Here is a 14,503-nt window from a genome sequence, read left to right as displayed (position 1 = left end):
AAAGTGGAATTTACTTCTAAGTAAGCATGTTTAAGATCATGCTGCATACATCATATTATTTACATTTATACCTGCATCCCAAACAAAAAAGGCCCCCATAGGATGCATATACACAAAACAATAAATGGAATCACAAAAAAAGAACAAACCAGAAGCAATCCAATTCCAAGCCTTCAGATATACAATTATACATATAATTGTTTATTATAGCAAAAAAATGAAGAATTCAACTTCTTGGGATCTAACCCATATGAACACAGGAAGCTACTCTCTATGGAGTCCGACCATTGCTCCATCTAGATCAGGATTGTCTACACCTCCTGGTAATGGCTGTTCAGGCTATTCCAGCCCAAACTGTAGATATCAGAGATTGAACCTGGGACCTGCTGCATACAAAGCATGTGCTCTGCCATCGGAAGATCCTTCCCAACAACCCATATATCCCAGAATCTTCCCCCTACCCCAGAAACAAATTTTCGTTATTTTTCTCCTCTTTTGCAGTTTGAGAAAAATTAAAAAGATATTCATCTTGTTGCCTAAAATTTAGTTTGAGCAGTACCTGTCTCAAATTGCATATTTCAATTTTAATGCCAGATTAAAGTTCACCAAAACAATGTCACACTTAATTTTCAATGGGATACTTTAAATTTCCATGACTTAACACAACCTGAGCAGTAGGGGGGAAAGTCATCTTTTTGACAAGGTTGTTAAATACTAAATGCCATCCTCCCTAAGACCGCTGGTTCATAAATTAAACATACAATGTTCTTGTCTTGAAATGTAACAAAATGCCTCATCTTGAAGAAGTGTCCTTAAAAGCTCTGCTTTTAGCTGACACACAATAAAACATTCTGGCTTGCTAAATGAAATGAATACAGATTCCTGGAGCTAATGAACAGGAAAAGAAAACAGCAGCTGTGCCCGATTACCTGCATGAAGCCAGATTTGAGCCAGAGTCATCCAAGGATGCAGAGGACCCTGCTTCGGAGTACTGCTCTGCAAAGATGAAGCAACCTCAGACAGTGCTTGCTCCACTCTGGAGGCTGCGATGGACGTGGCATGGACTGAACCTGCAGCAGTAACACAAACAAGCATTTTGTATCAGTAGAGAGCAATAGAAACAAAAGACACATTTTTAAAAAGGAGGGTCACACATGCTGTGTTGAGTTCTTCACATTAACTCTGTACAACGTAAAGATGTTACTAAAACTTAAAATGGCATTTGTCAGAGTTCCCCCCCCCCCTTCTGATTAACGGGATGTTAGAGTTAGTGAGCCTGCATTAAAAGCCTATTTCACTGCTAGCAGAAATGACTGATGAGATTTGAACAACCACTGTGAAACACAAAGCTTCAAAGTATCAATTGTAGGTATATAAACTCTGCACACATACAAGCTATAAATTTCAGAGAGATTTGTGATGACGCTGTGTGATGTAACTTTTTTCCTTACTACTTACTCTTCAACACTAGTCATTGCTGCATTTTTTTCCTGCAAGAAGAGTAATTAGGAGACTATTCTAAGGGTAATAATAGACAAACTAAAATATACAGAATGATCTCAACATTTCCCTGAACAGAAAGCAATTAAGCTGCACAGATTGTAAAGTTCACTTAATCACCAATATTAGCAGCTGGAGAAGTGCATAAAATGGACACTTTCACAATGGAGTTTTTACAGTTTAGAAAAAAATACTGATCTATGCATATCAGATTCTACTTCTTGAAATGGTAAGTACATGAGGTTTGCTACATATATACTTGATATCTTGTTATAGTTACTAACTTTAAAAAATGTATATGTTACCTTTCTATTTTAAATATGTTTACAGTGGAGCAGGAATATTCGCTCCTGTCATAACATTAAATATTTAAAACATTTTGCCACTGTTTCTAGTTGTATGAGACACTAACAGGATCTCTCTAATGAATATGGCACCAACTCAACAGATTGTTCAAGTATATTAGCAGATACCCAACCGCACACCCCAGAGATGAGCATTTCAAGAAAGCCTTCTTCAGTATGAAAAATCTTAAGTCGTCAAATAATATAAAGAGTGAAGCATCAAAAGTCTTTGCAAGAAGAAAAGGGGTTGGAATATTTTCTACAGGTACAGTGATGGAATGTGGTTCAATCACACCCTACTCTATATTTGATGGCAATTTTGGAAAAGAACACAGATGGATCTTTTCCTCCTAAAAAGTGGGAAGGTTTCTGATGATTTAGTTTTTTAAAAATTGGATGTTGTTCTTAAGTCTGTTTATAGTGTTGTTAGTCACTTTGATTCAGAATTGAGAAAAACGGGAGATAAGTTTTTAAAAATATACTAAATATTTACATTTGGACCTTTCATTTATTAGCCACAATAACACTATACATTACTTGTAAGGGGAGGGGCAGTAGCTCAGTAGTAGAGTGCATGCTTTGCCCATGCTGACAGTCCCAGATTCAATTCTTAGTATTTCTGGGTAGGGCTGGGAAAGAGCCCTATCTGAAACTTGGTAACAAACTTCAGAGGGTTGCAACAACGCTGAGCTAGAAGGACCAACAGTCTGACTAAATATTCAACATCCAGACTAATGCTGTGCTGGTTGAACAGCATTTTCCATTACACGGGGACAGTAATTTTCAGCAACCCTCCCTTCCCTCTGTATGCACCTAAGCCTCCTGATAAAGTGTCCCAGAGGGTCCTACAGCCAGGATGTATTTTGTGGGGACATAGAGGACAATTTTCTATAATCCCCCCTTCCCTTTTGCAGCCCTGTGTGCCATCTGGAAATATATAAAAATTATACGACCCTCTGGGACATCTTTTCTGGAGGCACAGGTAGCTGCAGAGGAAAAGGAAGAATTGCCAACAATCGCACCCCATGCATGAAAGAACATGTTTTGCCAGCACAGTATTAATCTGGATTTGGGCCAGTAAACATTGATGGCAGCTTACTGTGACCAGGAGAAGGATACAAACTGTTTATCTCATATCTACTTCAACTTTGTCTGGGCAAGCTCCTATGCTTTTAATGGCTGTGTAACAAGCAGAAATACTGTAGAGGAAACATTCCTTGGCATGCAGAAGGAAAAAGCATTCTATGCTGAATTTCTGTTTGATTCCCCAGCTGTTAAAAGGCACAGGAGCTAGGCAAACACAGCACTTGATCCCTAACGTTAAATTCTGAATATTGCAAGTGGTAAAAATTTGCCAACAGATGTTGAAGCAACTTCTTCCACACCTTCAACATAAATGTTTCCTTTTAGACTCATGCCATACTCTTACATCCTCTTCCTAGACATGTTTACTTGGAAGTAACATTTATTTTAATGCATGTGTTTACGATCTGGGTATTAGGGACCTGCCACTGAACTGGGACTTTTCCTATATGTTAACTGGCTTGTATCCAAAGAATGTGAGTGATGTTTCATTCACAGTAAGGATTTCCCATCTGCCTTCCTGCTGCAGCCCCTCATCCTCCTGCTCCTGAAGGACAGAAGGCTCTTTAAAATTGAATACTGTGTTGGGGCTGTAGCCAGGGAGGGGAGCAAAATCAGCAGCCCTCCTGTGTGCAAGTGGCAGTGCCTTCCACGCACAGGTGTCATTTTGGATCCAAGCCTTTATGTACTTAATGACTGCATGTATTAACATAAATGCTGGAAAGGTGACCACTATGAAAAGCAACACATATCAACTGGAGTCTATGATCACTGCTAATACTACTATTTATAGACAGCTTTTCAACTCAGTTAGCAGGGGTTAACGGAATTAACACTAACTGGGTTTCCTTATAACAACATTCAAATCCTGGTTAGCCTTAACCAAAGTTAATGGCAGTACTGATATAATGCTTAACTTTAGGGGAGCCATCAGGGGAGCCTTAAAAACCCATCTTTTTAGCCAGGCTTTTAATGATATCTAGCTTTAATTCTAATTTTATTCTGGTTCAAATGTTTAAAATTTTAATTGTTTTATTATGTTTTTTATTCTATTTTAATGTAAACCATCCTGAGCCAATTTAGGAAGGGTGGTATATAGATTGAATTGAATTAAATAAATAAAGTTAAAGTAATAATAAATTCTTAAATTAATTACTAAAAATCTCACAAGAGAAGGATGTGGTGTGGGGAAATTAATGATCTAGAACTGAAAGGCTGTGGGAGAAAGTATGATCTCAAAGCCCACTCCAATTGCTTGAATCTGGTTAATCAATCAGGAGTGTTACATGTGCACTAGCCCAGTGTGTAGTCTCAGCTTCTTTGCAATAGTTGGAATAGTTTCCCTTAACATGGCATGCTTTACAAATTACATTATGCCTACTATCACTTACACATGCTATTTAATTACTATGCTTTTTCCAAAAGTGTGTGTGTGGGGGAATTAATATAAAAAAGGCCCAGCCTGGTACACAGCAGATTTGCACAAGGGTGTGCAAAATTAAATGAGTACAAACATGTATATGTGTAACTAGACATATGCAGCTGTGCCCATATTTTTAAGACATGCAGGCCACAGGCTCTATAGCAACATTCAGAAAACCTGTAAAGGGTGGGTCTCCTCCTACCACCAATTACTTAATGTGTAGGGAATGAAAGGGCTGAGATGAGAAAGGGGCTCACTGAAGAAAACTGAATGCACAATCCAGGTGGACAGTCTGCCTTTCCTTTATTTTTCCCATTTCCACTCCACCTTTCTCACCATCTTGAGAAAGGAAGGAATCAGTTGCTCTTGTCTATTGCTTACATCTGTACATTGGTTCCATACCATCAACAGCAACATCTACAAAGTACTGAAAAATAGATTAGGGCCACAGAGAAACCACAGAGAGTCCCTACATAAACCTAATAGTCACTTCCAGGGTGGATTTGATTTAAATCAAATCGATTTAAATCACGATTTAAATCACTAGTCAGTAAGACTAGATTTAAATCATGGTTTTTTACATAAAGACTCATTCTTTCTGGTATAGTTCTTAACATTTACAACCAGATGAAGGTTTCATTTTTGGTCCTCTTCTAGATAGAAAAATTGCCCAAAATAATCTTACAGAAACCTCTGGAAGAGCATGACATTATGAATGGATTAATGGAATTCATTTACCAAAAAATTTAAACATTGCATATATACAGCCTCATGCTACATAATTAAACACTAATCCTTATTTCATGATGAATAACCTTTGGACTATAATGTATCTTAAATAGAAAACTATCTTTAGATAGATTTTTTCCTCAAAAAGCATGTAATTTAAAAATATATCAAAAAATCCGATTTAAATTTAAAAATCCATTTTTTAATTTTTCATTTTAAAAATCATAGATTTTTATCCACCCTGGTTGCAGCTCCCTGTCAAGTGCACATTGGTGGCAAAACCCAAGCTTGCTGCTGTGTAGTGTTTGTGAAATGCATGAAATGCTCCCAAATCCTTCTTTCTTTCTGGCAAGATCAGTATTGCTGCTGTGGAAGAAACAAAGCTTCACTCACAATTTGAGTAGCTTGAGTTGCTTTTATTGCAAAGAGTGACAGCACTTCTTAGGTAAGAAGGAAAGTAAGTGACATCAACGTCTTTAACAAAGAAGCCTACCTCCACAACTGGTCTTGGCGTGCCTCACATGCCCTGATTACAGAAGCAGAACACTATGGGGCTATAATGTTTCCTATGTATGGCACTGGCCTTCTAGGGACATGCCTCCATGAGGCTTTTAAAAGAGTGGCTAATGCAACCGCTCTGGCTTTGCAGGGATTGCATTCAGAATTCTCAGCAATGGGACAGGCTGTTCTACTCTGCCTATGAACTACTTGCCATAGGGACCTGCAAACCAACCATCATGGTTATAGTAGCCATTGATAGACTTGTCCTCCCTGTCTAGACCTAGATGGGGGGCAGTAGCTAAAGGTCTAGGACACTTTCATTATTTTCTCTATATGCTTAGTTCTAATGGAATTTTTCCCAACATACTAGCAAAACCTGGGTGCAAAGGTATCCATCATTTTGTTTACCAGCTTCCTCTCACCTAGTTTATTAAAGCCAATTCTTGTTCCCTTTGACATTTCAAGCTCTGGGGAGTTGGACTTTCATTGATCTGCCCATATGCTGAAATTTCAGCTACTCTGCCGTTACTGCATACCTAGAGACTCCGGGAACAACTGAGATGACCACACAGTTCTTCTCACCAAAAGGTAAACCGGTGTCTTTAGGGTTGCCAACTCTGGCTGAAGGTATTTCTGAAGATTTTATTTCCCTCCCCAATATTAAGCCCAGTTTGATATTGGGGAGAAAGAGAAAACTGGAAGGAATTAATTTGTAAACAGAAAAAGAAAATTGGAAGGAATTAATTTGTATGAAGGAGAATCCATAGTCTGAGTGGTAAGCCAGATAAAGGTTTACCATCTTAGTGAGAACTAGAACAGCCTTGCTGGATCAGGCACAAGACCCATCTAGTCCAGCATCCTGTTTCACACATTTTCTCTCAGATACCTCTGGGAAGCCCATAGGCAAGAGCTGAGGGCACACCCTCTCTCCTGTTATTGCTCCCCTGCAACTCATATTTAGAGGCATCTTGCCTCTTGGGCTGGAGATGGCCCATAGATACCAGACTAGCAGCCATTAATAGACTTGTCCTCCAAGTTGAGGCCTAGATGGGGGACAATAGGGAAAGGGCTAAGACTTCTGGCCCCTACCCAGAATGTTGGGGGCAATATACTAAATCATTGTAAACCGCTTAGAGAGCTCCGGCTATAAAGCGGTATATAAATGTAAGTGCTATTGCTAAGTGCTATTGCTTTGTCTAACCTCAGTATTGACGTACACATACACATAAGAAGTCTGTGACAACATCTACAATTTTTGTTTGTTTGTATGTATATTTCAACTGGAGAGTTGGTGCTTGTTGGTTGTTGAACTCTTAACAGAACACAGGCTCCCCTCTCCTTTCAATTAAGGTCAAAAAGTAATCTCAAATATTTAAGAACCAGATAGTTCCCTCAGCTGCTATTTGGGTCACATTTATGTCTCACTTTTCATTTCATTACATAGCTATTGGTGCTAATGCATTACTTCACACTTCATATTATACTCTTCAGGACTTGGTATTAAATATAATGTTAGCTGTCACCAGGCTAACATTTAACTTACTGTGATTAACCCGTGCTTTGTTTGAATGGCTTAATTTTATAATCCTTTAATTCAACAAGAAGCACCTGCCACAATTTGAACAACCAACAAAGGATCCCTGGTCGTTGCAACAAGGTGATGATAAGCACTTTTGCTTGTATTTACTCTGAGAAAAACTTTCATTTCTGAGCAGCTGATTTCAGCCATCTTTCCCAATGTAGTGGTCTCAGTTCTGTCTTGCTTATCTACTTGAAGGCTGATGAAAAATATCTAAGTCTTACACGATGAACATGTTGCTACTTGTTTGTCTTTACAATGCCAAAATAAATGATGAAATGGTAAATACTTGACATAATGCAAATCCTTCAGAGGCTAACCCTCTCCTTGCTGCAAAACAGAAAGTTGCTTTTCAATCAAATTTTATGAGTACAATGTCTTAATTCAAGGAAAGGAATGGAATGGAATTGAGCAAAACCATGCAAGGTGAAGACACATGCCAGATTTCACATGCACAAAAAAGCAGGCATCAAAGCATATGAAAGCACCAAAACGTGTAGCATGCAGAGATCTGTATGCCAGTGCAAGCAAAACACTCTCTAGGTGAAGAGACAGTACCATCTGCGGGACTAAATAAAATAGTTGTTTCTGCTGTAATATTCCCCAAGGCCTTCTTAAGTAGCTGCAACAATTCACTACCCTCCTCCCCCAATGTTAAAATGCTTGTCAACATTTTGGGAAATGTATCAAGGAAGAGAGACTTGGGGTTTCCTATACTACCCACTTAAGGAAAATTCCCCTTATTCCATAAGGTTTGTCTATGAAGCAACCACATGTCCTGTTCACAAATTAACAGAACACTTCTATTAGTGGGTCAAAATCTACCTCAATTATCTGCACAGTGAAAACACAGGGAGCTAAAATAATACTACTACAATATTAAGCTTAAGAAAATTAACAATAGGTATAGAACTGAATGTACTTTACATGATAAAACTATATTTCTGAACTAGATTAACCTTTTAATTGTATGTATTTTCACTGTAAATGCTGTCCTTAATCTCTCCCCCCACCCCCAGTTCCTGGGGGCAGAGGGACTTCCTCAGACAGGAGCCACAGGCACAGGAAAAACACTAGAAAAGTGAAAAATGGAATAAATGAACTAGACAGTTCCCTGTGATGATTAAGAATTTTATTAATGATTCTACAGAATTAGACCCTGCTCTCCAAACACCTTTGTTTACAGCCCTCCAGAAATTAATACTGCCTCTTTAATAAGAGAACTCAAGTGCTAGTTGAATGCATTCAGATCTCGTAGGATTACAGCCTCAGGGGTGACTTGAATGGGGAAAGAGCAGCAGCCTTGCTTTGCACACTGTCAAACCTCCATGACGAATGGACAACATTTACATTCTGTGGTGAAGGGAGGGTGTTATTGCTACATCTTTAGAAATTTAAGAATAGACCTGTATAGTAAATACTACTTACAAACTGAAAAAAGGGAGAAAAAACCATGAAAGTAAGCATCTGGAGGGTTGCCTTTGAATAACAGATCAAACCACAAATTAAAATCACAAAAGGATAAAAAGCTATAAAACAAAATTACACAAAAAGCAAATACACTTCTGATAACCTTCAAACTGAAAGCCAGTTTTCTTGTTTTTCAAAGGACACTGAGCACTTCAAACAAGTTCAATAAGTCAAATTTTCCAATAAGGATTTAGAGAAAGCATTTGTTAAATCCCTCTCACACCATATTCACTTTCAAATGGAAAACAGAAAAAAATAATTGTGCATACATATTAGTGGGAAGAAAACTATAGAAGGGTTGAACCATTTCTACTCACATGAACTCAAAGGAAAACACACACTCACTCTCTCTCTCTCTCTCTCCCTCTCTTCAGTGCACAAAGTGAGAATCTACTTTTAGGCCAAGTGAGGGTCTGGAATAGAGGTTCCTGCAAAATCACCATGTACTGTGAAAAACATTCTCTCATCGATACTGTGGCTGGAAGTGGAAAAAAATCACAAGCTCCTTCTGTTTGCATTTCTGTGCCTTCTCAATATTTAAGAGATAACCCCATGGAGCTCCAGGTGAGTCACAGGCTCACCCAGAACAATTTAATGCTACACAGGCCTTACTACATTATAGCAGCATGCTTTTGAAAGACTCAGTTTGAGAAAATAAATTGTTTACCACACTTCTCCAACTAATCAAGCTGAGGTAGCATGCTTCAAAATAAAAGTAAGCCCTCAATTTCTTCAACTTTTATAGAAAAAGTAAAACCCGAGAAGGTTCAAATCTAGCATTCATTCAACTTCTAATTAATTGTTGGACTTCCATTGTGCTGACACTGATTTCCCAACTATACATTAAAAAAAAACAAAAAAAAACACCCTCCAATAGAAAACTACACATTATAGTTATTTTCAGCAGATCTAACATTAGGCAGAATAAGGTGTCAGAATTCTGACAGTACTATTCAGACTGGAGGTGAGGGGTCATTTTTTTTAAGCTCTCCCAACACCCTTGCATGTAGAAAGCTAGTACATCAGAGAGAAAGATCATGTAGCGTTCTCTGAGATTCCCTACTTTACTACAGGGAAGAATTTAAAGATGGAGCATTCAAAAATACAATCTCTCACCTGCATTCTGAACTGAGTTGGACTGAATTTGCTACTATCTAATTCTAGCATCTACTACTTCATTCTGTACAATGAGTAGAATTACTTTTACAGGTGCAGTACACTTCACAGTATTCACAGGATAGTAGACAGCAAACAGTCAGACAACAAACAGTCAGAAACAAATAAGCAGGAAGAGAGTGAGCATTAATATTAACCACAAAAGCTATCCTTTCAGAGTATTTGAAATTGGATCCAGCTACATTGTGACCTGATTAATTTGCACTTCTTTGCTACTTATTTTCTAGCACCTGTCATCTAATTCTGTGCCAGAGACAAGGATTTACTCTCACAATACTACACAAATAAATTGACTGAACCAATTTATAAAAGCTCCCCACCCCCCACCCCCCAAATACAATGCACAAGAATAAAATGTCTTTCCTGCTTTGAAGCAGTATTTAAGAATGGACATTATTGCCAATTATACATAATTCTGTCAACTAAAGGTCATAACATTTCAAAAGGAATTATTTGCATGGAAGAGAATGAAGTGAACAAAAAGTAGCATCTGTGATGAAAGCAACCAAGTTCCTAGCACAGAAGAATCAGTACTGGAGATAATCCACTTTGCAACAAGAGATACTGAGCAGTATTCGCCCAGTATTGCTATACTCTCACAATTATGTCACACCTTATAAGTTTGGGACATGGAGGCCCAAATCCTACTTGCTTATCATACTAACAGTCTGTTTTCTTAAGGACACATCACATAATATGGTGCGGCAAATACATGAGTACAGAGTGGTGCTGGCAAGACTCCTAGCCTGCAGCCAAGTCACAAGGAATCTTTCTCAGTCAGTTATACCCCTGGCCCCAAATACAATCTTGCTAGCCTTATTTGCTCCCCTGGCTTGCAGATCCTTCGGTGGGGGAAAGGCAGGGGCTCTGAGACAGCATATTTGCTACGGTGTATACATAAGACAGGGGACTACAACAAATCCTAGCTCCACAGCATGTGTACCAGCATAAAATATACCAATTTCACCACAATCATTTTATGGCTATATCTAAAAATAGAATAAATGAAGAGACCTGGCAGTCAGGATTAGGTGCCAGGATCCTGAGGTCAGCACAACACTATGGCTAGTTATAGGACACTAGCACTGGGAGTCAAACCTAGTGCAACACACTGTTTCTGCCATGCTAACAGGGAGTTTTATAGCTGTTTCTTTCACAAATAAAAAGTAACCTTACATAGATTTAATTAAAGAGTCTGTTCAGAAACAACTCCATTTTCTCCTTCACATTTCCCTCCCTTTTCCTTCCTGACTCCACCACCCACACTCTCTACAGGATCCCCACCGGGGAAAACTTCTCAACAACAGAACATAAAAGATTACTGGATCGAATACAACACAGGGGCTACTGCCCCAACACAATACTGTAGTACAACAGTGATTTATACCAACACTTGCTCTATGTTCTCAAGGAGCCAATGGCGCCCTCTAGTGGTCCCTTTATGAAGCATTTAATGGTCCTTTTGGGTGTGCTGGAGTCAGGAAGCTACTTATTAGCATGCCCACTTAAAACTATTAAAGCTCATTCCCAAGAACATGTAGTATCACAGCCTAAAATTTTGGTACTCTCAAATGCCCCACTGATTTATTAAAACAAAAATAATTAGTGCAAACAGTGCTAAACAGTTACGAAGATTATCAGAAGCACAAACAGAGCAAACCAGCACGCCTATCAGAGAGAGGAAATCAGTTTACAGAGTGGAGGTTCGCAGGGCCCAGGAACGTGGTCACAGTATGGATTGGTTGCATAGGGCCAGACAAAAGTATCAGTTTTGGGATGAGGGTGAGGAGACTGAGGAGACATAAACAGGTGGAGAAGAGATTCTGTTCTTGAGAGAGATGAAGATGTGGAGGAGGAGGAGGAGGAGTCAGAAGCTAAAAAGTGAAAGAGAAAAGTTATAAAGAAAAATGCCAGGAGCAGGATTTGAATGGATTAATGGATGCCAAGAAAGAAAGAAAAATTCAGCCCATTTAACTGCCACTAAATAGGGGTGCAACAGTCCTTCACAGAACACACAGTTTTCTTTCCAACTCTGAGGTCAGTTTTCTTGTATGAAACTATCTATCTCACATCAAACCGACAAGTATAAAATATATAGTATAAACCCTGAGTGGACTTTGAGTAGCACAAAACTAGTTTCAATGAAATTAGTTTATTTTGGAAATGACACTGATTATTATGAAAATATATGCAAGGCTGGCTGCTGATATAAATAAATGTAATAGAAATTATTTCCTGAGTTCCTGAAACTGCCGAATGACTGCTCAAGGTTAGAAATGTAGGCAGTAATTGTTTAGGGAATTGGCATCAAGTCTTTCTTATTTCAAAACAAAACAAAACAAAACAAAACAGAAAGCTTAAAACACAGTCAAGAGACCATCCATCACCTGCTTCAAAGAGGATGCAGGCACCAACATCCCCCTGGTTGATTGGCTGCTCAAGTCCAACTCACAGCTGGTTTGCTAACATGTTCCCTTCTGCACTGCTGGGCAATACTGAAGGAAACTCATATTTTTATTCCACTCTTCCTCCCCAAAGCTTAGGGAGGCAAAGAAGGGATTATCCTATTTTATATAAATGAGCTGGACAAGAGCCTGTTACCTCAAAATAACTCCAATATCCTCCTATATGTCAAATGCTGTAGTGGAACTTGTCCCCCACCTATGAGCCATTAAGTAGGTGGGAATCTTGTCAAAGCTGGCAGAGCACGAGTGGGTGAAAACAGCCTGGATTTACTGGGCTGTTCACCACCCAGAACAGCTCTGCTGAATAATATTTTGCAGATGCTACGGCAGTAGTGAAGAAAGACTGCACCACTACCATCACCACACAATATTTTAAAAATAAATCTATGCAGCAATTGGTATGTTACATACTGCCTATGATAAAATTATGCACACTCCCACTTCACCTCTGTCAGTTCTTTTGGAAAACTGGAAACAGAAGTGCTCATGGAGAAGCAGAAGTGTCAATCAGTTTTGACCACTGACAGAGTAACCTGACAAGGATCGGATTTTGCATCTGGACCTATATCTTGGGATGGTCCCTGGAGTGGTCAGCATGGTGTTGCTGACCTTTGCTGGTCAAGGGACTGAATAAAGATGATTGATTGTTGCTGACCACGCAAATGGCCACGGCGGCATGCAGGCTGCTAAGAGCAGTGCTGGACCTTTTGGAAAGCATTACAAGCACCACACCTGGAAACACGCTGGGGCAGTGGAGGAGCAGGTAAGGACCTGCTTACCTGGTTTTTAAAAGAACCGATCCCCTCTGCACCAAACTGGTTTAGCTGTGGGCACCTAAGCTGGTCCTGGACTTCCCTAAGGAAGCACTGAACTGGTTCGGGCACATCCCCAAGGAGGTGGATATTATCATCATCAGCAGATCCGGATGAGTTTATGTGGTCACTAGGTCTCAAAGGAGGGAGATATGTCAGTAGGAAATTATTGCACAGCCAAGCTAGAAGGATTTCCCCTCCTTTACTGACCTTCTGTGATACCAGCCCACTGACTCAGTTTTCAGTTTCTAGGAACAAGACAGCCATTCCTTGGGGCCTGGGGCCAAGTGCCCACTTCCCTATTGAGACCACTTACTGTCTGCTCACTACCAGAGAACGCTATTTAACTCTATTCCTAAAAAGGAATCGTTTCAAAATTTGGTCTAGCCCAAGATCAGCTGGATCAAGGGTGGTGTCTGAATTAGACTGCAAGCCTCAACACCCTGAAGTCATTCACACAATCAAAAACTGTGTTCTACTCGGGTTTGGGAGCTGTGCGTGCTCCTAATTTTTGGTTTTATGGAAGCAAGGGAGGAGGAAAACCTGAGTAGAAGTGATTGTGTGGAAGCAAGGGAGGAGGAAAACTACCCAGGTTTTCCTCCTCCCTTGCTTCCACACAACCAAAAATTGGGAGCACACACAGCTCCAAAACCCGGGCAGAACACAGTTTTTGATTGTGTGAATGAACTCTGAACTTCCTGTCTTCTGAAACTTAGGAGGTTCAACGAGAGAGAGAGAGAGAGAGAGTGAGTGAGTGTGTGTGTGTGTGTGTGTGTGTGTGTGTGTGTGTGTGTGAGAGAGAGAGAGAGAGAGAGGGAGAGGGAGAGGGAGAGGGAGAGGGAGAGGGAGAGGGAATGAATGATTGAACGAATGAATGAATGTTGCCCAGAAAGCAGGAGGCAACATCCACTAGGATGGGAGATAGAAAAGGAAAGGATAGAAGGAACTTTTATTGTTAGTTAAAGTGAATAGGAGAGGCAGGTAGGAGGTTTGGAAGAATAACAGATGCCCAATCTTTGATCAACTCTGAAAATGGTCTGTGAAATGGAAGAGCAGTGGTGGTCCTTTATCAGGGCCAAGTCAGTTACTTGGTTCTTGATTTAAACACCAAAAGGAGAAGCTTCCCACTGGCACATTAAGCTTCTGCCACTGACCAGAAGCATTAAATTCTAGGGATGTGCGTGAACAGATTTGTGCACTCCTAGGAGGCGGGGGGGGGGAGATGTGTGTTTACCTTTAAGGCACAGGGAGGGTGTTCATCCCCACCCCGCTGCATTTCCCCTCACCGGTGCTCTCCCCAAGATTGCTGGTGTGGGGCAGCAGCATACATCCTGCTGCCCCAGTCAGTGTCGTACCGGAAATAGCCAGTGCATTGGCAACTTTTTGTATGATGCTGACTGGGGTGGTAAGGAGATACGCTG

General features: G+C 39.9%; 1 protein-coding gene across 4 annotated transcripts in view; it reads right to left on the bottom strand.

Annotated features, from left to right (window-relative positions):
• The window catches only part of TTC7B (tetratricopeptide repeat domain 7B), a 174,228-nt gene that overhangs the window by 46,390 nt on the left and 113,335 nt on the right, over positions 1 to 14,503 (bottom strand). For all 4 annotated transcript variants that reach the window (XM_053270534.1, XM_053270516.1, XM_053270524.1 and 1 more), the window contains one exon: positions 930 to 1,070. In XM_053270534.1, coding sequence (XP_053126509.1) covers positions 930 to 1,070 — 141 coding nt within the window. The remainder of the gene's footprint in view (positions 1 to 929; positions 1,071 to 14,503) is intronic.

Source organism: Hemicordylus capensis, chromosome 1, assembly GCF_027244095.1.
Source record: "Hemicordylus capensis ecotype Gifberg chromosome 1, rHemCap1.1.pri, whole genome shotgun sequence".
Lineage (NCBI taxonomy): Eukaryota > Metazoa > Chordata > Lepidosauria > Squamata > Cordylidae > Hemicordylus > Hemicordylus capensis.
Note: the sequence above shows the minus strand (reverse complement) of the source record. Positions and strands in the feature narration are given on the sequence as shown.